General features: G+C 35.2%; 1 protein-coding gene and 1 non-coding gene across 6 annotated transcripts in view; one reads left to right on the top strand and one right to left on the bottom strand.

Annotated features, from left to right (window-relative positions):
- Positions 1 to 26,851, bottom strand: part of LOC138700327 (uncharacterized) — a 327,656-nt gene that overhangs the window by 16,962 nt on the left and 283,843 nt on the right. For 2 of the 5 annotated variants that reach the window (XM_069826878.1, XM_069826876.1), the window contains 4 exons: positions 18,576 to 18,851; positions 15,368 to 15,655; positions 12,927 to 13,020; positions 2,602 to 2,738 (listed from right to left, as the gene is read on the bottom strand). In XM_069826878.1, coding sequence (XP_069682979.1) covers positions 2,602 to 2,738; positions 12,927 to 13,020; positions 15,368 to 15,655; positions 18,576 to 18,851 — 795 coding nt within the window. Of the gene's footprint in view, positions 1 to 2,601; positions 2,739 to 12,926; positions 13,021 to 15,367; positions 15,656 to 18,575; positions 18,879 to 26,851 lie in introns of all 5 variants that reach the window. The other 3 variants (XM_069826875.1, XM_069826877.1, XM_069826873.1) reach the window with 3 other exon arrangements.
- Positions 25,619 to 25,691, top strand: TRNAR-GCG (transfer RNA arginine (anticodon GCG)). The gene has a single exon. It is a non-coding gene; the product is annotated as a tRNA-Arg (tRNA).

The following is a 26,851-nucleotide window of genomic DNA, read 5'->3' on the forward strand; positions in this document are numbered from 1 at the left end:
GATGTATATTAAGCATGAAAAATTTTGTTCATTTAGCTTTCATAGCAGCTGAGATACAAAAGAAATAAATGTCATTAAATTTTTGCAGGCCAATGGTGTACCTCCCCCTTAAGATCTCACTTTAGAAAAAAAATGTTTCAAACAAAAGTTGCCCGATTTTTTTAGGATAACTAGAATTTCCAAAAATACTTTATCATTCCATTCGAAATATCAGTGCTGCTGAGTGACCCCATGAGTGGGGTACATCAGAATCCCATCCATGACGCAATCTCAAAGCTCCATCTCCTTTAATGTTATTTGAAAAAATCAGCATTTAGTTTTATTGATCCATTTAACAGAAAAAATTTGAAACACTTTATGTTAGCCACATGTACATTTGTCAGTATTTAATTACTTCATACTTTGCAACATAGCATTCCTTCGTAGTATGGTACATTGTCTAGCATCTAGCTGAAACATCTATATATTCCGCCTTCCAAACGATTTCTTCTTAGAGTGGAGCTTGCAGTGCAGAATGTCCACATATTTTGCAGAGTTCACGAAACCTTTTCAAACATTTAGCATTCGATCACCTCCATACCAACAAGAGTCCCCATTCTTCTGTATTTGAATCAACAGAAATTCCGATTTGTACCGTGTTTTTCATGTCTCGGCTTAGTAACTCCTTATGGCTGATTAGAGAGCAACTGTTGGTTTGTCAGAAGACAACACAGTTCCCTATTTCTTAGATATCCAGTTCTGTCTCTCCTTAAATCACGCAAATCAAACGCAAAGACTATAGTCTGCGGAAGTTTTTTTTTTTTTTTTTTTTTTTTACAAGACAGTGAGTTTATCCCTCTAGCCAACAAACGGAAAATGAAGGCCTGGATCTTCTGGATAACCTTTCACCATGGATCCTATTTATAAATTCCTGTTACCAAGTTTCTCGTTAATACATGCAAAGTATTTCAGATGATCTTTCTCTTACACATGTGTTATAGTGATCTACCTACATAATGTGATTACCAGGTTATTTGCTTACTGTATACATCTTTTTTCTCAAAATTAATACCTTTTCTCACAGTTTTGGGTCAATGTAGAGTATCCACCGGCCACTGAACGGATATTGCACACTTTTATCACTGCCAATGTGGCGCTATAAACTAATTTTCAATACTTTTATCATAGCCACGATACATTTCAATTCTTATTGTACTATATCTATGGAATTATCACTACATTAACACATTTAATATATCACAAAACATAGACTGAACGAACTAAATGTAATTATTATGAAAGTCGCCATATTTTCTCCCTGGAATTACGAACCACTTCCACTAGATGGCTACCAATATGAGTAGCAGGGCCAGCAATATGTGCAAACGGAATGATACTAAATGTGAGAAATGTTACTACAGGTGTATAGTATTATGTGACAGGTTAGGTTAGATTAGGTGTGTATCATGTGATAGGTTAGGTTAGGTTTGATTAGGTGTGTAGTATTATGAGAGAGGTTAGGTTAGGTTTGATTAGATGTGTAGTATTATGAGAGAGTTTAGGTTAGGTTTGATTAGGTGTGTAGTATTATGAGAGAGTTTAGGTTAGGTTTGATTAGGTGTGTAGTATTATGAGAGAGTTTAGGTTAGGTTTGATTAGGTGTGTAGTATTATGAGAGAGGTTAGGTTAGGTTTGATTAGGTGTGTAGTATTATCACTATGTTGGCGACACTGAAACCCACTGTTACATTAACGAAATATACCCGTATTCTTCATTGACGCACGACGATTTTCATATATAAGTAAGGTACGAATTTAGGGTGGGCTAGTCTCTTATATATGAGACAACTCATCCTGCCTAAGGTATTCCGTGGTTTTCCTCAGGCGTAAGACAAATGTCGGGATGAGCCCTATTAGAAATGGGCCACGGACCTATATACTCTTCCCCATATATATATCCCTTTCTTGTAAACGACGTATGCCCTAGTTCAGAACCTATAAATTGTCTATTAAATATACGAGGTCACTCAATTATTCGCAATTTGAAAGGACAGGGACCTCTCAAATTGCAGATTTAAATTTCGCGGCGCTTCTTCTGACGGCCTTCACATGCTTTGTCATCGAACAACAGATGACGGCGTCTCGCCATCCTAATGGCAAACACCAGCCAACTCCTCCTCGCCCCGTTCCGTGATCACTTGATCAAATCTCAGTCCCCCTCGCGTATGTGGTACCTAAGAGGTTACGTCCAATTTCGGCTTCCCCTTCAAAATTTTCTAGAGCTCCTTCAGTGGAGCAGCGTAACCCGGAGTGAGACTAGTGGCCAACAGGCTTGGACCTCACATATTTAGTTTTGTACAGCCCCCAACCCCTTGCAAGGACGCGTTTTGCGTACCTTTTAAATTTGTCCTCACAATTCTCTTTCGATTTTTCGATTTTTTGATTAGGGTGGGTTGGGTGAGCTTACAGCTCTCCCAGTGATCACATTAATTTCTACTAATCAATACTATAAATCCAAGACATTTTCAAGGATTTTACCAAGTTCCTATAGTGGCTGGGACATAAGTAACATTCACCCAGTTTTGTGCGGTAATATTTAAGCATAGATTGTTTTACGACTTACCCTGAACAGATGGTTGATGTGGAGGTTGCCAGTTTGCTGGTGGTTGTCTGTATGGTCCGTTATTGTAGTAACTAGTGGGACCATTATTGCCATATTTGTATTCACTGCGTGGCAATTCACCATATTGTGGGGCAGGACTGGTACAAAAATTAAGAAAGTTGTTAGCTATGACAAGAAAATGGAATGCAATATTATGCACAGAGATGTTTAGTGGGCAATGCTTTACCACTAACAAAGCATTAAATTTAAGGCTATGTAGTTCTTATCATTAGTAGCCTAGGTAGTTTACTTTTGTCTCATTGCAGGAGAATGACGTTATTCGATATAGGTTTACATTAAGAAACGTAATTTACTTTCCATTTATCGCACTTATATGTATTTGGTTTGTCATAATCTGAATGAAGAAAATCAAGATGACTAAATCCACTTTTCAAATTACGTTTTTATTAAATAATTCGATGTACCGGTACTTAAAATGATCTGGAATTTTCTAACCTTTTCGATCATCCAACCAGAACGTTTCTATATCAATTTTAAAATTGTGACGTTTTCGACTTTTGACAACTCTGGCTCATACTGATTGCATTGGCAATAACACTAAATTAAATTGAAAACTATTATAGTAGCTCGAGGACTTCAAATTTTGAAACTGATGTGTAATTTATAGCACAGTCTCACACTCATAATAATGTGAAATCTCCCATAATGTATAATAACTCTTTTACTTAATCATTATGAACCGTATTCATAAACATTTTTAGCGCGGGTTTTCGGTGGATTATCAGCGTTTTTCGTATTCATAAACCAGTGTTAGCGATAGGATATGATTTGAATTCTGTACTAGTAACCAGTGGATAGCCGGGGATAGCTTAGTACGCTCGTAGCGCGTGCTGCGAAATGTCTATGAATACCACCCTATTGTACGAATTGCAAGGAAAGTATTTCATTGGTTAAAAATCTACTTCGAGATTTTTACAAAGAAAAAAAAAAAAATATATATATATATATATATATATATATATTTTGTATTCCCGATATCGAAAAGAAAAAACAACTTCACACTCAATATTTCCCAGTCAATTCATCTAAAAAGTACCATATGCACTTAAAATATAACAAATTTTACTTTAGGAAGCAACATGTGCTTATTAAAATCCATAATGATAAAATTGCTCAAATTGGTAGTGTAGGCTACTGAAAATAGGCTCAAAGGGCCATATTCATAGACATTTTTAGCACGGGCTTCTGGTGGATGATCAGTGAACTACCATTTTTCGTATTCATAAACCAGTGTTAGCGATATGATATGATATGAATCCCGTACAAGTAACCAGTCGATAGCCGGGGCTAGTTTAGCACGCTCGTAGCGCGGGCTAGCGAAATGTCTATGCATAGCACCCTAAGGATTTTTAGTGATATTTTTTAGTACATAAGAAATAGTGTCAAATTAAGAATTTTTAGTTCAAAGCAATAATTATTGTTAAATGCATTCTGGGTAGTAGAAAATACTGTTCAAATTTATAGATTTCTCCATGAACAGACAGAGAAGATGAGTTTCACAATGTTTAGAGTGATACTCGTTATTTTGTGTTATACAGGGTGGAAGGGGACCGATGCACCGAAATTTAAGAGATGATTCTACATGTTAAATATAAGAAAACTTTTATTACACTTTTTGTTCGATGAAGCACTGTTAAGCAGGAAAAAAATAGTCTTTGCCCAATGTTTGCAGCGCTCTATTGCGGTAATGGTCCAAGAAAAATGGCTGATTGCTATACAAGCAGATAGGTAAAAATATTCTGAACAGCTAATGTCTTTAATCTTTTTTTTGCATATCAAACAGTTTAGCCATGAATTTAAATTGAATAATTACGAAAATCATTAAAATTAATTTTTCAATGCAGTGCACTGTCGCGCATTACTGATTAAGTTCAGCAGAGGGGGAGGGGAAGGTAAGGAGTGCAGACTGTGCTTGATAGAGTTATTGCAGTAGTAGTTATGTTGCCAAATGCTTCATAGAAACATAATGATTTCCTCTAAAATGGTGAATATTAGAGAAAAAAACTTATTTAGATTTTTCAAATCTCTCCTCATGATCTATTACCAGTTTCATTTTGGTGCAGAGGTTACCATCCACCCTGCATATCCTTTGGGTGGGAGCCAGAGCAGGTGGAGAGCTCTGGCAGTGAAAATATTGTGATGCAGCAAATAAAAAAATTTGGAAGAATGTAAATGGTGGATAATTTCACAGACCTTGACTCAGTGTGCTAATTATTGAAATAAAATTACTGCCTACTACAGTAACCGGTATGTGTAATGATAAGCTTTATCATTCAATGATAATGAATGAATGAATATATTCTTGAATAATTTTGAGGGAAAAATTGTTCCGGGGCCGGGTATCGAACCCAGAACCTTTGGTTAAACGTACCAATGCTCTACCAACTGAGCTACTCAGGAACTCTACCCAACACCGATCCAATTTTCCCCCTATATCCACAGACCTCAGAGTGAGCTGACAACCGTCAGGCAACCAACATTGAGTGCACACTAACTCTGTGTGACTTAAATTGTGGTTTTCTGTTAACGAACAGTGACGTGTATTATGCAAATCAAGCTTTCAGGTATAACTCCCTGTAAAGTTGATTTGAACAATTTTTCCCTCAAAATTATTCAAATGAACTTTACAGGGAGCTATACCTGAAAGCTTGATTTGAATATATTCTTTATTGTCTGAACCGAAATCTGGCAACTCGTCTGTGAAAGGCTAATGTGTTTTATATTTTTGTTTCTTCCTTTCGAAATTTATGCAGAATTTGGTCTAGGCTACTATCTGATTATATTGATCCAGACACTTGGTAAAATCACTTAATATGAACTTATGTCTATACAAAATTGTGTATATAGTGCATTCCAAACTGTTCATCACTCAAAATAAAAATTAAATAAAAAGGCACAAACATTTAAAGCCAAGCACAGGAGAAAAGTCCTATTGCTTCCTGTACCAATCTTCTAAAAGAGAGATGATGCACGTAGGTGAGCACTAAAATGCAGTAAGATGCGTTCTTTATGATAGATAAATATGTAAAAACGATCGTACATTTCTCAAAATTAAATTAAGTATAGAGTATTGCTATAGAAATATAAACTGTGCTACGGAAAATAAAGAAGGGCCTGCTATTTCAGGGAACATACTTAATGCTTCATACTCACACACTATTATTATAAGCAAGTTCAGTACTAAAACATTGAATTTTCTCATTTGAGTTCATTTTCGTCACGTAATTACTACAGACATATATTTTATCAGTTCTCGAACTTCGGGTGCATGAGAGCAGTTCAGCTTGCCATCCTACCAGAGTAATATAGCATGTAATTTAGAATGCTTAAATACAGGGTGGTGCACGAAATGTTGAACCATTTGATTTTGTGGCTATACTTTATGTCGTGCATGTACATGAAATCTAAGAAATGTCAAAACTAGGTAGCATAGGCCTATCTGATGTCAAGGCTATGCACTACTTAAATTTCTAACATCCACAATTTTTTAGCTACAGAGTTGAAATTTTTTACTAAATATGCATATTAATATCATAATCACACATATATTTCAGTCTTTTCTCATACATACTTACTTACTGGCTTTTAAGGAACCCGGAGGTTCATTGCCGCCCTCACATAAGCCCACCAATGGTCCCTATCCTGAGCAAGATTAATCCAGTCTCTATCATCATATCCCACCTCCCTCAAATCCATTTTAATATTATCCTCCCATCTACGTCTCGGCCTCCCTAAAGGTCTTTTTCCCTCCGGTCTCCCAACTAACACTCTATATGCATTTCTGGATTCGCCCATACGTGCTACATGCCCTGCCCATCTCAAACGTCTGGATTTAATGTTCCTAATTATGTCAGGTGAAGAATACAATGCGTGCAGTTCTGCGTTGTGTAACTTTCTCCATTCTCCTGTAACTTCATCCCTCTTAGCCCCAAATATTTTCCTAAGCACCTTATTCTCAAACACCCTTAACCTATGTTCCTCTCTCAAAGTGAGAGTCCAAAGTTTCACAACCATACAGAACAACCGGTAATATAACTGTTTTAAAAATTCTAACTTTCAGATTTTTTGACAGCAGACTGGATGATAAGAGCTTCTCAACCGAATAATAACAGGCATTTCCCATATTTCTTCTGTGTTTAATTTCCTCCCGAGTATCATTTATATTTGTTACTGTCGCTCAAAGATATTTGAACTTCTCCACCTCTTGAAAAGATAAATCTCCAATTTTTATATTTCCATTTCGTACAATATTCTCGTCACGAGACATAATCATCTTTTCTCATACATACTTAAACAAAAATTGACCTTATTTTTTTTAAATTTTCTTAGTAAAAATCCTATTTCTAAAAAAAAATTATTATTTTTTAACTAATTTTTTTAAGACTACCCTGCATATTGTGCAATGGAGCATTAGTAATGTCCTGCTCTAATTTGTTCATTTATAAAAAAATGTAATTTCTTTAATGTTCAAACATTAATAAAAGAAATAATAGTGTTTTATGTATAATTCTTTAGTAATAAAACTATGCTGGGTACAGCCAATCAAATGCTCCATTTCACAACATAGATATTAATGAATAACTATGCCAAGTTTCATCACTCTAGATTTAACCACTGAGAAATAAAATGAATAGACCTACTTGTCATTGAAAATTTGTTTCTTGAGATAATTAAATTTAAACTTTTGGTTATACATAACTCGTGCATTAACATAGTATACTTATAATTAAGATTTGAGATAAAATTTCCACGAAAATACTTCTCATAAAACCGTACATTTTTAGCGCAAAAATAAAAAAAAAGGATGAAATCTGTCAAAATTCGACTATTTTCAGTAGCACGTCGCCTTAAGTTTCTAGCTATTTCGTTGTTGGGTAAATAGGTTAAGTCTGTTAATTTTGTCTAAATATACTCTAAATCTTATTGAAATATTTGAGGTTTTTATTGAGATTTGTGCAAAAGTGTCATTGTTTCTAAAAAGCAATTTAGATTTTCATTAGGAATTAATTCATGTGGTTTAAAGTACAAGTAGGAACAGTGTGATGCTTTTCGTTGATGTTCATTAATATTTTACTATTAGCAGAAAAGGACCATTAAAATGTTCTGTCCCATGTCTATTTTGTTTATCTAGTGAAAATGTAGAACAGGAACTGTAAATGTTGGTTACAACCCTGTGCCTTTTCGAAACTTACGTTACATCTCTTACAGATGGGTTTACAATTCAGTGGTATTATGTGTGCAGTAGGTTATTTATTGAAATGGCGGCAAGATAGCTCAGTTGATAGAGCAAGGTCCTGGGTTCAATCCCAGATGGTATTGGGACTTTTCTCGTTTACGAAACTTCCAGAACGGCCATGAGCCTCTTGTCAAATTGAGTACCCGAGGGTAAAAGATTGTCGGTGCACGCAAACCTCATTCTAGTACCAAAGTCATGAAAGCAAGAAGCTGTTCCTCCATAGTGTGGAAGAGGGATGCCGTTATTTTTATTTGTTGAAATAGTAATATGAAACAGAATTTCATATTTTTTAGATTAGTAAATATGACTTTTAAATCTATGTATAACATGCACACTTATCTCTCTCTCTCTCTCTTTTTAAGTATTATTTCGTCTTTTCTAAGTTTAAAGGATTAAAATGTATTATTTTAATTATCTATTGTATGGCCATTACTTAATATAATCGTTTTTTGGAAGATGTGCTTTCATGTTTTAAATTCTTAATCGTTTTTATTATTGAAATATCTCTGTTAAAGAACTCAAATAAGAAAATTCCTCATACTATCGGACACACAAATACAATCAGGATTAGCTTTATACTACAGTGAAACCTGCTGTCTTTTTTTCAACGCTATTTTTAATTATTCTTAACTGATTGATTCAGATAGCCATCAGGAAAACATGACTGGAAATAAATGAATATATCATACGCATATTTCTGATCACTTAATATTTAAATTTTAATTGTGAAAGCTGTACGACCCAACTTAACACTATTTCTATGACACGGTAATTTATATAAAAAGTAACAGTAACCTTACTACTGATAGGATATTAATATACTCTTTCACTTAATCCACATAACATTTCGAAAAATCCATTTTTATAAGGCCCCAAATGCACTTCAGCTTGTTGACTTACTATACCGCCATAATATCAGCACAACTTTAGATCAATGTAAAACATTAAGCCAATGCTAAACGGACGTAAAGGGACTGAGGGATATGTTTTTGTTTAGCTAAACTTCAAGACAATGCTAATTAAAAACAAAAGCAGTTGAATGTAAGGTACATGATATTTTTGTCTTTTCGGTGCCTGATCTTTAGCTGTTTTAAATTGAGTTAACCCTCGCAGGTGTTTTGGCTAAGAAGGTCATTAATTCATGTAAGTGACGCTATGTAAAGATTTATCTTTAGGGACGAGGAAAGCTTAGTAAAGACAGTAATTCATTTTGGTTTTCTATAGTTCAGTTGCCGAATTCTCTGTATGTCAAAAAAAAAAAAAAAACTTAGGCAATGCTGGATGCTTTCAGCTAGTTTTTTTTTTTTTTTATAAATTTGTGTGACCTTCCTTGGTTCTAAAATCTCGCAAGACAATTAGTCTGCAGAAACATCTACCTTCAAAGCAATAAATTTCATGAATAGGAAGTGACTGGTAATTCCGTGGTTTTCCTAAGACGTAAGACAAATGTCGGGATGAGCCCTAAGAGAAATGGGCCACGGACCTATATGCCCTTCCGCATAAGTCCCCCTTTTTTCTAACAAACAACTTAATGCCCTAGTTCAGAGCCTATACAATTATGTAATACATGTGCAAGGTCACTCATGTAGTCGCATTGCGAAAGGACAGGGAACCTTTCAATTTGGAGATTCAGAATTCACGGCGTCTCTCCTGACGGTCTTCACTTGCCTTGTCATCGAACAACAGACGACAGAGTCTTCTCGACTCCTCCTGCACTAAATGACACAGTTCATTTCAATGTGCAGATCTACACCAGCCATCTCCTCGTCCCGTCCCGTGATCACTTTGATCACATTTCCGCCCCCTCGCATATGTGGTACCTAAGAGGTTACGTCCATTTTCGGTTTCCCCTTCAAAATTTTCTAGAGCTCCTTCAGTGGAGCAGCGTAACCCGGAGTGAGACAAGTGGCCAACAGGCTTGGAGCTCACATATTTAGTTTCTTGCAGCCCCGAACCCCTTGCAAGGACGCGTTTTGCGTACCTTTTAAATTTGTCCTCCTAATTCACCTCTTTCAATTCAGTTCAATTCAAAGTGACTGATAAAGGTGGCCTGAAACCCCTTTGTTTAGTTCGGTAGAACCTCGGTTATCTGTCACCCTATTATCCGATCAGTGGATGATCTGATTCTTTATCTCCCTCTGTTATTTTGCTATAGAAAAAGTATGAAATGCTGTACATTATATTATTACGTGTTTTTTCTAGAGAGGGTTATTACAATGCTTTATCATTACAACAGTATGTAGTAGGAATGAAGGATGATGGGTGGAGCGGAGAAAAATTCTCTCTGGTACCGGGACTCCAACCCGGGTTTTCAGTTCTATGTGCTGACGCTTTATCTACTACTAAGCCACACCGGATTCCAGTTCCGATACCGGATTGAATCCTCGCAGTTTAAGCCCCACCTCTTAGGTTCCCTCTAGTGGCCAACCCTCTGCACTATGTTACAGATGTGTGACAGTGGCACAATGTCCAACACATTATGTGTGCAGAGGGAAACTAAGAGGTGGAACTTAAACTGAGAGGATTCAAGCCGGCATTGGAACTGGAATCTGGTTTGCCTTAGTGGATTAAGAGTCTGCACTTAGAACCAAAAACCCGGGTCTGAGTCCCAGTGCTGGAGAGAATTTTTCTCCTCTCCACCCATCCTTCATCATGTGGTAACGCAGATTTCCTGCACGGAAGTATCATAAGTACTTTGGTACATCGCAGTAATATGTAGTAGAAAATCACCACTGCTGGCAACAGAACAGAAACTTTTACTCGTTAGAGGGGTTGTTTTTCCCAACTTGTAAATAGTCCCTATCTGCTTTCAAAGAAATGACTCCAAGAACTTTCACACAATTGCAAATCCGTGCACCAGTCAGTCCTCGTCCTACTGTTCGAGTGGCCGTACTGTTTAACTTCTATGCAAAATGTCTTCTATGGGTGTGAAAATAAAACGTGTTTTGCTAAGTACCGGTATTGAAAGAAAGTGCAAATAATTTAGAAGTTTGAGAAAGAAACTATGGCTATCTGGCATCAGAATATGACATTGGCTTTACAGCTGTGCGCAATTTAATAAGAGATAAAGATAAAGTTTATAAAATATGTAAACCTACAACACGAGATCTCTATGTACTATTCCCATCTTTCCACAGATAACCTTCACAAGAAGTTTCCTTAGCCCTTAAAAGCCCATATTAAACACAAGGCCACAATAGTACATTATGCAACGAGCCTATAATGGTAGTAATTAAGAAGCGAGTATGTTTATGAAACGAGCGCAAGCGAGTTTCATAATTTTCATACGAGCGTCTTAATTACCATTATAGGCAAGTTTCATACGGCTTTTTATGCTCGACCATATTTCTAACTTGAAATTATTCATAAGTATTCATGTTATTCTTATCTGACTGGAGAGCGGAACTGACCTTGTGCAATATCTCGTAAATTGTGAGATGTGCGCAGACGCGAAAGTATTGATTTTTTCCGAGGAACAAATGTCACTGACCTTGATATAATCTAGAGAGTAAAATGAACATTAATCTTGATATAACCTTGAAATTGGTTTAGACATTGAAAAACGAGGTGACAAATTGAATTTATTTGAATATTATTTACAACTAACGCTAATTATTATAGTAACAGAACATAACCTTCTGCGACAGTATTGGATTTCCAGCCTCCGTGACGTTTCGCTAGTTGTCTTTCGATTGCATTTCCGAGAATAATCGATAATTGCGCTTTCATATTGCTACAATGGTGTTTTCTGATTGGTGGAACACCTGAACTTTAATGAATAGGTGTACTTTAATGAGGTCCATTAAAGGGCTGCCACCAGGTGTATAATTACTAAATTTCGGCATGGTCGAGCATAAAGAAAATTACGAAACTTCAAGAATTACTTAATTTATGAAAACATTTTGTGTACGATTATCCGATGTTTTCAATTAACTGTTCAGTCCATCCCCTTCGTTACCACGGATAACAGAGGTTCTACTGTAATAAGACGTCCTCACATGCTGCACATTTAAAATGCTGGACTTCGTTTTTAATTTTCTTCTGAAGGGGTCCATAATATCTCTTTATAATCTGTTTCTCTCAACCAGGTTTGAAGCCGATTAATGCTCGAACACCAGGGACATTTTTCAGAATCAGTGCGATACCTTGTAGCATCTCGCGTTTTAAATAATTACGAGTTTTAAACTTCATAAAATTTATAGCAAGAAATTTTATAAGCATGTATACTGGGTGTTCATTTCAAAGTGTGTCATGACGTCGCTGTTAGTGAGTCAGCAATTTGAAGCGAGTTTCAGCTTTTATGTTAGAACAGTTGCCTATTAATCAAGGCGTTCTTCAATCTGAACTTGAGAACGTGTACGGTATAACTTGAACGTCATAGCAACAGATGGCGGTCTGTACGGTCTGTGTGCTACCATAACCTCTTTCGAACTGTGTTTTGCGCCGGCAAGTCGTACGCAGGGTATTTGTTATCATCGGTTGCGTACGGTAACATTCCACAACACAAATCAAATGCTCCGTGTCCATGTTGACCGTCGAAGTTAATGTCAACAAATACGTAAGTAAGCGTCTTAACCCTCTCCCCATATCCCGATAGTAAGAAAAAACTCATCCCAGTACATGTTTCCAAACAGTTCACATTCCTGCCACTACAAGTGTCACCGTACGTATAGGTAAATACTGTTCAGAATGAACGCCGTATTTGCCAAGCAACTTCTCTGGCACATAAGTAGGCTCATCGATTAGTTACATGACGGCATACAGCGAGCCATGTCACACTTTGAACTGAACACCCAGTATATGTTTGTTATCATAAGGAAAACAGCCCGTATTTCTAAAGTGACATGAAAGAAAGGCAGATTTCACTGTATGAAGGGTTTCCTATATACACTCATCTAAAGCTGGACATAGAATAGAGTTGTATAGAGATGGTGAGACCAAGAGTTTCACTGTCAGGCACCAGGCAGCAGCAGTGTTGCAGAGAGGAGAAAGCTCACCCAACTGCCGACTCTTTTTAAGTGGTACATACTTGTATTTAGAGTGATGAATTCCTTTATATTTGTACCTGTCTGAATCTGCAACTAATCCATTGCCTTTGTGATTAAAAATATGGCTGCCTTGATCTGAAAAAAGAAGACAATAATAGCATTAGAATTTCCAAATGGCTATCACATTCCGTTCAATGCAGAATAATATTATGATTTGTATACCGGTACATATTGGTCATAAAGTCTCGAACCATTTGAAAGAAATAGTGAAAGAAGTGAAATTACTTGCATGTGTGTTTATTGTACACATGTATAGTGTAATATGTATCGTCATTTAACACGGTCGCCATCCATTTCATAGCACACTGCTCCCAATGTTCGACTGTAGTCCTAAAGACATTCACAGCAGTCCAGTCAGCTACCTACAGTACAGTAGTTATACAGGTACAGTTATCGGAAGTGTTGTGTTTTTCAAGATGCCTTATAAATTTTCGACTACAGAATACGTCGATATTGTGTATGTTTATGGTTTGTGCGATGGAAGTTCCTTGCGTGCCGTCGCTGAATATGAACGACGCTTTCCGAACAGAAGGGTACCATATCGAAGAGTACTTACTGTCTATGGGATTGGATGAAAGACTTGATATAGCAAAGTAACGGGGAAACGAGAGAGGCGCTAATCGACCGTATTTTGGATGCGGCATAAAGAACAGCCACGTGCAACTCTCCCGAGCGATGAGCGCGATTCACGCCCGAGCGCAACAGTGCATTGAAACAGAAGGAGGTACCTTTGAAAATGTGCGAAAACATCGACCCCGACGTCTAGAATATTAGGTATGTATGCATACAGGAATATAAACTTTAAATTTGCCCGTTATCTGTCTCTAAATGCGAGTTAGTACAATGGAATCCCAGAAGTTTTTGTGAAATCAAAGAGCCATATCTCCGTAACCGTTCGAAAACGGACCTATATTCATATGAACTTTTTGACTCAGAATGACTTGAGAATTCACATCCTAAATTTTTTACCTTTCCTCGTGAATCACCCTGTATACAGTCACGAAGCTTGAGTTTATGAGGATACTAGGAACAATAGACTGTGCCGGTACTATTTCGCATTGTCTGTAATGAGGCGATAGTAACGATCCTAGTGGTTAGCAACTATGTATGGAAGCATATTTACTACGTATTGAGTTTCGTGACTGTATATACTAGACTGTTCTTGTACTTTAAACTTAAATCTTTGTTGTGTAATCGATAATAATATTTGTTTGTATAGTTTAATTACTTTAGTGCAAACTTCATAGATTTTCTTTATTTTTAATACTATAGGTATTGTAATTATTATAATTCCATAGTTCTAATGTATAAAAGTAAGTCTTAAAACAAAGTTCTTTAATTTTTCTAAACTCGTAGTTTTTTTTGCCTGTCCGAATTAAGTGAAGCCTGGCTTATCGGGATCCAGATCAACAAGGTTTACTGTAGTAAACATGGTGATTGTCCTGTGGATTTTCAGACACCTTGTTTTTCATATCACCTCATTACTGAACTTTCAGACATAATATTTAAGCTCATAGCCTCTAGATTATTTCGGCAAATCCACTGCGTTGATAAATCTTACACTCTACCATGTAGTATATGAGGGGGTCAGAAGCAAAGAGGTATAAGTGTACTTAAGTTATTTGTGAGAAAATGTGGTTCAAAGTACTTAAGGTTTCGTAAATTCCGTGAAATTTTTTATTTCGATTTTAGTGTGCGATGTGGTTAAAAGATGCATCCCTTTGCCACTAAAATTTTAAATGTTTTAGCTTGTCCTGGATGCACTTAACTCATGTGTTTATAAATGTCACTTGTACCCCTTTGCTTCTGACCCCCTCATATATGTCCTTGATTTATCGTAAGTTAAAGCTTACATAACAAAATTAATACTCGTTATTCTGTTTGGAAATAGGAAAAAGGACACTATTATGCATTTCCAATGGATACCGTCCCATTGTGGAATCCTGGGAAACGAGAATGCGGATGCTTTAGCAAAGAAGGGCAGCACTGCTACTTACAGACCTGTTACTAAATCTACGTATTACTCTGTGAAGAGATTTATTAAATCTTCATACTTAGACTTCAACAAACAAAATTTGATAACACAATCTCAAGAGAAAAAATGGAACTCTCTGCATCATAATCCACAGTTGATTCCCGATTTACCACGAAAATCGTCTGTAGCTGCATTTAGATTGGCAACAGGCCATGACTGTTTGGCCAATTGCATAGAATTGGAATATATCAGTCCCCTAACTGCCCATTGTGCAACTCAAACCAAGAAATGGATTCGGAACACCTCAAAATCTGTGCTTCAGTGGCTGGCCATGATAATATCTTTGAAAAATATTGGAGTGCAAGAGGTCAAATGATTTTATTGTCAAACGCCTGGCAATAGAAAACAACAACAACAACATTTGCTTAATTTTAATCGTGTACTTACCCTCATATTCTCTATTGTTAGCTGCTTGAAATTGACTGATAGGTCCCTGATATGCTGAAGCTGGAGGCATGTGCTGTTGTTGCTGTTGTTGGTAGCCTTGCCATTGCATGTTGTTGTTATTATTACCATATCCCAATCCTTCACCCTCTCTTCCATATAGTTTGTTGCCCTGTGTCTGCTGTAGCTGCTGCTGCTGTTGTTGCTGTTGTTGGTTGTTTGAAGACATGGGATATATCTTTTGATTACTGTTGATATTCACACCATTATTGTTGGACTGAGTTCCTGAAACTGTTGTAACTGTAAGTTAAGATGTTCTGATATGGAAAAGGCATTTGGAATTGATCAAATTCATGAAACCTGTGCTACCAAAATCTTCATAATACTACCATACTGTATGGCGCCAGCGTTTTTGGCGTGTGTCTTGGAGTATAGTGCCCAGTTTTTGAGCATGCTGATAGTGCAGCTGAGAATGGTACTACTTCCTATACACGACACATCAGCCATTTGTCAAACAGAGTTGTCAGACTGACTGCGGGAAAGGTAAAACACTCGTACTTAACGTTCACATTTCTTATTTCACACGCCAAAAACGGTGATGCGGACTAAACAAATCATAAACCCAATATAAATGGTGCCAGCATAAATACGATAATGATGGCGATGATGATGATGATTACATCGTTATTCCATCATCACTTCTGTCACCATAACATCTATCACCATCACAACTACACCATCACAATCATCACTTCCCTCTCGGAAATAGAACTCCAGCCTTTTGGATTAATAGCCTCTTTCACGTATGTCAGAGCAGCAGAACGAAGGTCCTAGACTAACTATAATATCAATACCCCTCAGTATATTGAATTAGCTTACGTAAGTAGTGATTGCAATATAAGTTACACTATTATGCACATTATATTTGTGTGTTCACTCTATATTGCTGAAGCAAAGAAACATGCCTCGAAATATAACATGAAAAATTGTAATTCGAAAATTATAATGAACGGTACATATCCTGCCGTTGAACTTAATCCTTAACTAATGATTATGGTAACAATAATATAAATAATAATAACAATATTTCAATTTTGGTAATTGTAGTGTTGATGATGATGGCGATGGCAGTGAAAATGACGCACTGTATTTGAAAACTGAAATAATCATACAAAAATTCACTTCCTGATGCACTGTGCATGTATTTAGCTGTCTGTTTTAATTAGCTACAGCTCGTGAAAATCAATGGGATGCATGTACTTCAGTTTTTATTGCTAGTACCTAAACTAATTGATCTAGTTTTCATAGTTTCCAAATCAAAGTGACGTAACAATACTACCAAACTTAATATACCGGTACTTAATTGCATTCAACACATTGATAGTAACAATACTAATAACTCTGTCTATTAAAACATAAAAAATGTACCTATCATACATATTGCAATAAAAATATGAAGTCAATATAAGGAATGGATTAACAGTTATCGGAAGAAGGAAAAGGATTAGAATAATAAGAAACAGAAAGAGGTGACATTGAAGAAGAGGGACAAGACAAATGAACGAAAGAAAGAAGATAGGCTACGTAGAAAATGGAAGCTGTGTAGAACGAGGATGATAAAGAGGAAGAATCAGGAAGAGATGCAATTGAAGAAATTGTATGAGGGAAGAAAAAGGAGAGGAAGAAGAAGAAACAGAAAGAGACGTAATTGAAGATAAAAGCGAGAAAGAAGATGTGGTGGTGGAAAACCATAAGAAAGAGATGGGGAAGAAAGAGATAAAATTTAACAAGGGATATATTAGAAAGAAAGAACGAAGCAGAAAAAGATGAAGAAGAATAAGAGAAAGAAAAGCTGGCGAAGGAAGAGCATAAGGAAAAGGTGGGGAAGACAAGAATCAGAAAGAGACGAAGGTTAACAACTGATATTGGAAAAAGGAAGGAAGAAGTTGAAAGCGTCGAGGATGAAGAGGAATAAAAATTAAAGAAAAGGTGATAAAGATAAAGCATGAGAAAGAGATGGATAAAAGGAGATGAAGTTTAAGAAAACATATTAGAAAGGGGAAGAAAGAAAGAAGCAAAAAGAGCCGAAAATGAAAAAGAATAAGGAAAAGAAAAGCGAGAAAGAAGAGGCAGTGAAGGAAAAGGTTGAGAAAAAGAGTCAAAAAGAGGTGAAGTTCAACAAGAGATATTGAAAAAAGGAAGAAAGAAAAAGTGAGAAATCAAAGGCGGTGAAGGCAAAGCATGAGAAAAAGGTGGAGGAGTAGAGAGGCATAAAGAGGTGAAGTTTAACAAGAGACATTGGAAAAAAAGAAGGAAGCAGAAAGAGGCGAAGATGAAGCGAATAAGAGAAAGAAACGGCTATGAAGGTTAAGCATAAAGAAGAGATAGAGAAAGGTCAGAAAAAGGCGAAGTTTAACAGGAGACGTTGGAAAAAAGGAAGGAAGAAAGAAAAAAGCAGTAAGAGACGAGGATGAAGCGAATAAGAGAAAGGAAAGGCTATGAAGGATAAGCATAAAGAAGAGATGGAGAAAGGTCAGAAAAAAGCGAAGTTTAACAGGAGACGTTGGAAAAAAGGAAGGAAGGAAGAAAGAAAAAAGCAGTAAGAGACTAGGATGAAGCGAATAAGAGAAAGAAAAGGCTATGAAGGATAAGCATAAAGAAGAGATGGAGAAAGGTCAGAAAAAGGCGAAGTTTAACAGGAGACGTTGGAAAAAAGGAAGGAAGAAAGAAAAAAGCAGTAAGAGACGAAGATGAAACGAATAAAAGAAAAAAAGGCTGTTAACCAAGAGCATAAGGAAGAGTTGGGAGGGGAGAAGAAGTCATAAAGAGGCGAAGTTTAACAAGAGACAATGGAAAAAAGGGAGAAAGATAAGAAGTAGAAAGAGGAGAAGATGAAGAGCGATAAGGAAAAGAAAAACGAAAAAGAAAAGACAGTAAAGGAAAAGCATGAGAAAAAGGTGAGGAAGAGAAGAGCCAGAAGGAGATGAAGTTTAACAATAGAGATTAGAAATACAAAGGGAAAAAAGTGGAGAAGGAAGAAAGAAGTAAAATTAAAAAAAGAAAGGCAAAATGAGAAGAAAGTGAAAAAGGACAAGGGGATGAGGAAGAGAAATTGGAGGAAGAGAAACGGAAGAAGAATCTTGGATTTTTCTTACTAAATCAGTGCAATGATTGATTTACTACAGTCTGAGAACCCCGTCTTGCTTTATACCACCGTATTGTTGGGGTTGCTGCAGGGGTTGCTGCGCCTGGGGCCAGGCTGGGAGCTGCTGCTGCTGCTGCTGCTGCTGCTGCTGTTGCCTGTATGGGGCGGACGCCCCGCTGTAGGCAGGCAGCTGCACAGCGGAGTTGGCTAGTTGCGGGGCCATCTGCTGGTTCACGCTGGCGCGTTGCTGTTGGTTGTACCCTGTGATAGACCCGCTACCTCCTGACTCCTTGTTGGCGCTTGCTGACAGGGTCGGCAGTGGTGCGGGCGGTAGTGTTGTCCCTGTAACGCCGTCTATCAGTGCCCTACCTTTCAACGACATTGTACAAATCAGCAGCACTAATCTTGTACGAGACGACGAAAAATGTAAATAGTTAAGGCTCATTCACAATGAAAATTAAACATAACGTAAGCGTTAACTTAACGTTACAGTAAAATCAAGAAGTCATGCCATCATTCACGATGGGAACATAATCATAACAGCAAACATACTTGGTAACCATGGAAACATAACAACGACGCCATTTCCTCATATTCTGTCGTATACTTCAGCGCTCCACGATTGTGTTCTGTTTGAAAATCACGTAAGCATAAGCATGAAAGTTTGGAGTTTGCAAATTTTCATGTTAACGTCTTACGGTAATGTTTATGTCAATGCTTATGTGAATCATTGTGAATGATCCCATTTGGTAGCCTGGGCGCAAACTTGTGTGTTTATGTTACGGTTATGTTTAATTTTCATTGTGAATGGGCCTTTACTGTAGTAATTTCTTGTAGAATTGTCATACTTTATCTGTGCGTTCCGAAACCGGTTTTGTGTGAAAGAGAAAGGGTATGAAAGGCAGGAATGAAGACTGCGCATGCGTAGAAAAGCACTCCCCCTACTGTCCCATTTTCAGAAGTTTTAGTCGCTAAATAAAAAAAAAAAAAGACAATTATACAGGCCAATTTATAAGTATCAGATATATTGGGTTATTCAAAAGTAAGTTACATTTTGAAATAGATATAACATTTTTAAAAATTAACGTATAGGCCTATACAAAATGGTACCAGTAACACATTTGTATGTACCGAACAACGGAATTTGTTCATTTATCACGCTCATTTGTTTTGGTTAACATGGTAACAAGTTTTGTTTATACGTTATTTGACATGCTGCATAATTTTGTTATGCCAAATTTACGAAATCGTGACATCGAGAACACAATCTTCATGCAGGATGGTGCTTCTCCCCATATTTATACACCAGTTAAGCGACTGTTACGTAATACGTTTGGTGATCGCATAAAAAGCAGACATTTTCCTAACATCTGGCCAGCGCGTTTCTCCTCATATCAATCCAGCAGATTTTTGGTTGCGGGGTTATTAAAAAAATCTAGTTTTTTTAAACTAGCCCAATTCTACGACTACCGACGAACTAAAATATACAATTTGGTAACAAATTGAAGATATTCCACCAGATCTATAAGTAAATGCTGTTCACAACATAGAAAAAAAACATTGTTGCTTGTTGAACAAAATGGCGGACATATTTAACATTTAAGCTGAATCCAATATGGGCACCTATAAGTGTGTTCTTGTTTTGTGTACCGGTACCTTATATCTTAATTCTTAAAAAAGGTTAAGGCGACGTCAAAATGTAACTTACTTTTGAATAACCTTGCATATTGAAATAAAATAAGATTAAAGCAGGAATGTAAGAATAATTTGCAAAGCTTATTTTCCTCTTACAGATAATTCAGCTCCTTTCTCTTCCCAAACCAAAATCAGTGCTGAGTGTGCGAATTTGATCAGATATTTTCGTTGTAAATTGTGAGACATCCCCACCACTCTGACGTCATCGGAGCACACAGATAAAGTGTCAGAATTCTACTAATTAGTAACATCAGAAATGTGTAGGTCACCACTACATGAATCAGTTGATGACAATAAGTATGCAAGGTTATTCTTTGAGATATTTCAAACAAAAAAGATTTAATACAATTTTGCTCGTTTTTAGGGCCTACTTCTTTTCGAGATAAAACTTGTTTTGTATGAAACATTCCATAGCGTTCCATTCAATTCCTATTATGCTCAATCATTTTAAGATATCAGTGTGTTATGATAATACATTATTGAAAGAATTTTAGTTTTGTCCTTTAAATGTGCAGAAATTTGATCTTAACAAATGTACTGCACAGGAATTTTACAATGTTACATCTGTTCGGATCAAATTTTTGCACATTTAAAGAACAAAACTAAAATTCTTCCAATAATTTATTATCATAATACACTGCTCTCTTAAATTGACTGAGCATATTGGGAATTAAATCAATGGCTTTCCCAAAACACGCTATGAAATGTTTCATATAAAACAGTTTTTATCTCAAAAAGGAAGCAAAGACGAGCGAAATTGTATTAAACTTTTTTGTTTGAAATATCTCAAAGAATAACTCCCTGAAATTAATGACATTACTTACAGTTCACACCGTATAATATATTATATACAGTGATATACCCTACATTTAGCTTATGTGTTCATCCAGAACACAATAATTAGTGATAATACATTAAGATTTGTTTGAAATGTTTACAGTGAAATAGTACCGTCAATCACAATGAAAATATATAAGTACCGGAATGAGGATAATAATAATAATAATAATAATAATAATAATAATAATAACAATAATAATAATAATAATAATAATAATAATAATAATAATAATGACAATAATAATAATAATAATAATAATAATAATAATAATAATAATAATAATAATAATAATAATCCTTGTTACTTGTTTATTCATGTGTAAATGAAATAAAACGAATACTAATTGGTTGTATTGTGAAAAAATGTCAAAAATAAATAATAACTAGTGGCTTGTGCAGCAAGCTGCAAACTAAGTTCATTAGACGTTCAAATAAACATTTTTCAGATTTATTTTCAATGAAGAATACCAGACATTCTGAAAGTTATTTGCTTCCATAACAATGAAAGATACTCTCTCTCGAGCCAATACTGAAGAGAACCACGCATATAAATATCTACACCACACCGCCATTAAATATACGAAAAAGACCCAACCCCACTTGATTAATAACTATAAAAATATTTGATTTTTAATAATATTATTATCTTACGTAAGTTTTATAGCTTTCGGTAACATATACTATGTATACTATATAGCCGCCACTCAGTAAAATATAGAAATCAAAATCTAATTCAAGTTATTCTCTACATCTACTTATATAACCCCAAAACGTTTCACTTTCATATCATCAACATAGCATTAATATGTATAATTAATGAAAAATAGTCACATCATGGCATTAACTATAATAATATTTCATTTCTAATGGTAATAATGTTATCAAACCAACTCAGGTTTTGTAGTTTTTAATATCCAATACACAGCTGTACCCAGAAAATTACACACCACAGAATCGAACCTGTAAATTATTTTTAGTAAGTTAAGTTTTTAATAACCAATTTATTTTGAGCTCTAAATATGTCAGCATTCTTGTAATATTGGTTACTATAGTGTGTGTTTTGTTTTATTCTGAAATGCAATTAGCTAGTTCTCAAAACTGACGACAGATGGATTTTGGAAAATATGAAAATTATGTTGAAAAATTGACATTTCACTGAAAACTACTATTTTTCTGAAAAACTTTGAGTTCCAAGCTTCAAAATGAGGGATCATTTATTAAAATCCGTTCAGCCGTTTTCCCGTAATTTCCATTACCAGATCAAATTATATATATATATATATATATATATATATATATATATATATATATATATAGATGATAATAATAATGTAATTTTTCTTCCTTTTTCTCGGTATGTAATCGTTTTGTTAACAAAATACTTTCAGGTCCTTTTATCGTGATAATTCGCTGAGAAATTTTCACGATACAGCCAATCAGTATTCGTTTTATTTCATATAGGTACCCATGAATTTTTTAGTAGGTTATTTTACGACGCTGAATCAACATCTCAGGTTATTTAGTGTGAATGAGATGAAGGTGATAATGCCGGTGAAATGAGTCCGGGGTCCAGCACCGAAAGTTACCCAGCATTTGCTCATATTGGGTTGAGGGAAAATCCCGGAAAAACCTCAACCAGGTAACTTGCCCCGACCGGGATTCGAACCCGGGGCACCTGGTTTCGCGGCCAGACACGTTAACCGCTACTCCACAGGTGTGGATTATACCCAGGAATAAGCCTGTAACAAGGATGATGATTATTATTATTATTATTATTATCATTATTATTATTATTATTATTATTATTATTATTATTATTATTATATCAGATAATTGTACAAACATTGTTTGTAATTTGAGTAAAGAAAAAATTGATGTACCTAAGTATAAATTTGTATTGGAATTTTCATGAAAATAAAATTATCTGTTAAAAAGCGTCCTATCCTGGTAGGCAGCTAACTTATGTAAACGATTTCTGTGGATTTATTTTTGATAGACTCAAGGAAAGACAAATCTTTCGTAAGTTGTATGAATTGTAAATGTTTATACGTCGATAGATACGGTATTGTAATAGTTTTCTATGAAGGACACAGTGTTAAGGGACAGTTATAAAGGCTCGTGAAGACTGTTGTGAATTTTAGTTTCACTTATTGTAGCGTAGGATGTTTTTTGTGTGATTTTTTGACAATGTGATGTATTGTGTGGTACTGGAAAGCCAGTTTTATACCGATTCTAAGTCGTCCTTGTGTTAGATTGAATTAGTAAAAAGGAAACAGTTCACAGTAAACCAAAATAGATTTTATGCTCGACCATGCCGAAATGTAGTAATTATACACCCGGTAGTAGCCCTTTAATGCACCTCATTAAATTACACCTATTCATTAAAGTTCAGGTGGTCAGCCAATGACAAGTCACCTTTGTTCCGTTTTAAACCCGCCAGTATCGATTATTCTCGGATATGCAATCGAAAGACAATTAGCGAAACGTCACGGAGGCTTGAAATCCAATACTGTCGCAGAAGGTTATGTTCTGTTGCTATAATAATTAGCGTTAATTGTAAATAATATTCAAATAAATTCAATTTGTCATCTCGTTTTTCAATTCTAAATCAATTTCCAGGTTATATCAGACTAATGTTCATCTTATTCTCTATCAAGGTCAATGACATTCGGCCTCGGAAAAAATCAATACTTTCGCTTCTGCGCACATCTCACAATTCAGGTCAGTTCGCACATAACCATAACATGACCTAATTTTGAATAATTTCAAGTTAGAAATATGGTCGAGCATAAAAAGTCGTATGAAACTTGCCTATAACGTTCGTATGAAAATTATGAAACTCGCTTGCGCTCGTTTCATAAACAAACATACTTGCGTCTTAATTACTACCATTATAGGCTCGTTGCATAATGTACTATTTAAGGTGTGGATAAACAAACATTCGAATAATTTCGGCTATGAATTAGCTCATTTTTTCTGTGCAATCAATCTACTACGTGATTGTTAGTGTAAATTAAAAGAACTCCTAGTCATTGATGAAGAAATCTTTAATTTGATCTGCTGTCATTACGAAATGTAAGAACACTACTCCGAAGGTTCAGTAATTGGGAGAGAAGGGGAAGAATGCTACTCATGAAATAGTTTTAAAGAATAGATTAATACATTATTTAGAAAAACATAAAATCCTCTCTAAAAATCAGTTTGGTTTCCGCAATAATATTTCTACTGATGATGCTCTTATTAATGTTACTGGAAAAATTATCAATGAACTAGATATCGGAAATAAATGTTTGGGTATTTTCTTGGACCTGCGGAAAGCTTTTGACACTATCAATCACAATTTACTTTTGGACAAAGTACATACTATTGGAGTTAGAGGTATAGTTTTAAAATTATTCCAATCATATTTTAGTAACAGAAGACAAATGACCAAAATTGAAGATTAATTTAGTGAATATAAATATATTAATAAAGATGTACAGCAAGGAACAATTTTGGGACCTATTTTATTTCTAATATACGTTAATGATTTGCTAAATATAAATTTAGAAAAATTTCATGGATCTATATATTCATATGCTGATGATGCAGTAATTATTTTCAGTGGTTTTTCTGGGCAAGAAGTATATAAAAATGCTAATATAGGTGCTTATATTGTTAAAAATGGCTTGATTCCAACTTCCTTTCTTTAAATATACCTAAATCAACCTTAGTTCCTTTTTCGTTAACAGCTGCCAGTTTTCAAAATTTAAAATTTAGCGATGAATATAGACTAATAATACACAGTGAAAATTGTTTAGATCCCAAAAGTTGTAAATGTCTACCATTGAAAGAAGCCACATATGTGAAATATCTGGGTATCATTATTGATCAAAATTTAAAATGGTCTCATCACATTACTTATCTTTGTAAGAGGCTTCGTAAAACAATTTATAAATTCGTTAATCTTCGATGCTACTTACCCATTAGTTCTACGAAATGTTTATTTGGCCTTTATTCAGTCTATCATTCAATGTGGTATTATTGTTTGGGGTGGAAGTACAAAAATTAATCTTAGTCCGTTAAATTTACTACAAAAACGAATAATTAAAATTTGTTTGAAGAAACGTTTTGATTATCCAACTAAATTAATTTATTCTGAATTTAATGCATTTAATATTGAAAAAATGTATAAATATACTCTGTTAAAATTTTATCATAAAAATCGTAATAAGTTTATATTACAGGCACATAATCATGACACAAGACGAAATAATAATTCAACAATAGTAGAACCTAAATGTCTCACATCTGCTGGTCTAAAGCATAGCATAAATTTTGGCCCTCGGTTGTACAATGCTTTAACTAAATTACACCCAGAACTTCTAACATGTAACCCACTAACATATAACAAGAAAATTAGAAACGTGTTAATATCTTCAATTTGATTAAATAAATTTATAGTCTATGTGTATGAATTAATCAGCCTATATTATATTTGTATTCTATAATTCCGAAATTTTATATATTTTTATAAATTATCCTACTTTATTCACGTACGATATTATTCTTCTCTATGTTAATATTGTATGTTCACACCTGTGGAGTAACGGTCAGCGCGTCTGGCTGCGAAACCAGGTGGCCCGGGTTCGAATCCCGGTAGGTGCAAGTTACCTGGTTGAGGTTTTTTCCGGGGTTTTCTCTCAACCCAATATGAGCAAATGCTGGGTAACTTTCGGTGCTGGACCCCGGACTCATTTCACCGGCATTATCATCTTCATTTCATTCAGACACTAAATAACCTGAGATGTTGATACAGCGTCGTAAAATAACCCAATAAAAATATTATATTATATAAATGCATTGCCGCTGTTATTTTAATTTTAATTTCCTATTTTATTTTATTTCATTTTCTATATTCCTCTTATATTAATATCGCCCTATCATATTATATAATTACACTGTAGCTGTAATTTTAATTTTATTTCCTATTTTATTTTACTTTGTATATTCTCTTATAGGCCTATTAATATTATATCTGAACTGCGACCGAACACGAGCGCTGCTCATTCGGTCCTCAGATTTTATTAATATTATTGTATCTCCTTTTTTATATTGATTGTATTATTTTATTTCTATTTCTATAGTTGTAATTATATTCTGTATTCCGTATATTTAAATTTAAATAATAAGTAAATAAATAAATAAATACATACATAAATAAATAAATCTATACTAATAATAAATCTGTAGCCGAAATTTTTCTGGTAATTTTCGATTTTCCAAAAATAATTGGTCCTAACATATATAATTAACTGCCCTGAAAACGAAAATCGCTTTTTTTATTTTTGTTTGTATGTCTGTCTGTCTGTCTGTCTGTCTGTCTGGATGTTTGTTACCTTTTCACGCGATAATGGCTGAACCGATTTATATGAAAATTGGAATATAAATTAATTTCGTTGTAACTTAGAATTAGCCACCGGCGTAGCTCTGTCGACTAAGGCGCTTGCCTAGCGATCCGGAGTTGCGTTCGGGCGCGGGTTCGATTCCCGCTTGGGCTGATTACCTGGTTGGGTTTTTTCCGAGGTTTTCCCCAACCGTAAGGCAAATGTCAGGCAATCTATGGCTAATCCTCGGCCTCATCTCGCCAAATACCATATCGCAATCATCAATTCCATCGACGCTAAATAACCTCGTAGTTGATACAGCGTCGTTAAATAAGCAAGTAAAAAAAACTTAGAATTTAGGCTATGTGGCATTCAAAGTATTTTATTTAAAAGGGGGGTTATAAGTTGGCTTGAATTAAATAAATCGAAATATCTCCCTTA

Source organism: Periplaneta americana, chromosome 5 (assembly GCF_040183065.1).
Source record: "Periplaneta americana isolate PAMFEO1 chromosome 5, P.americana_PAMFEO1_priV1, whole genome shotgun sequence".
Classification (NCBI taxonomy): Eukaryota; Metazoa; Arthropoda; class Insecta; order Blattodea; family Blattidae; genus Periplaneta; species Periplaneta americana.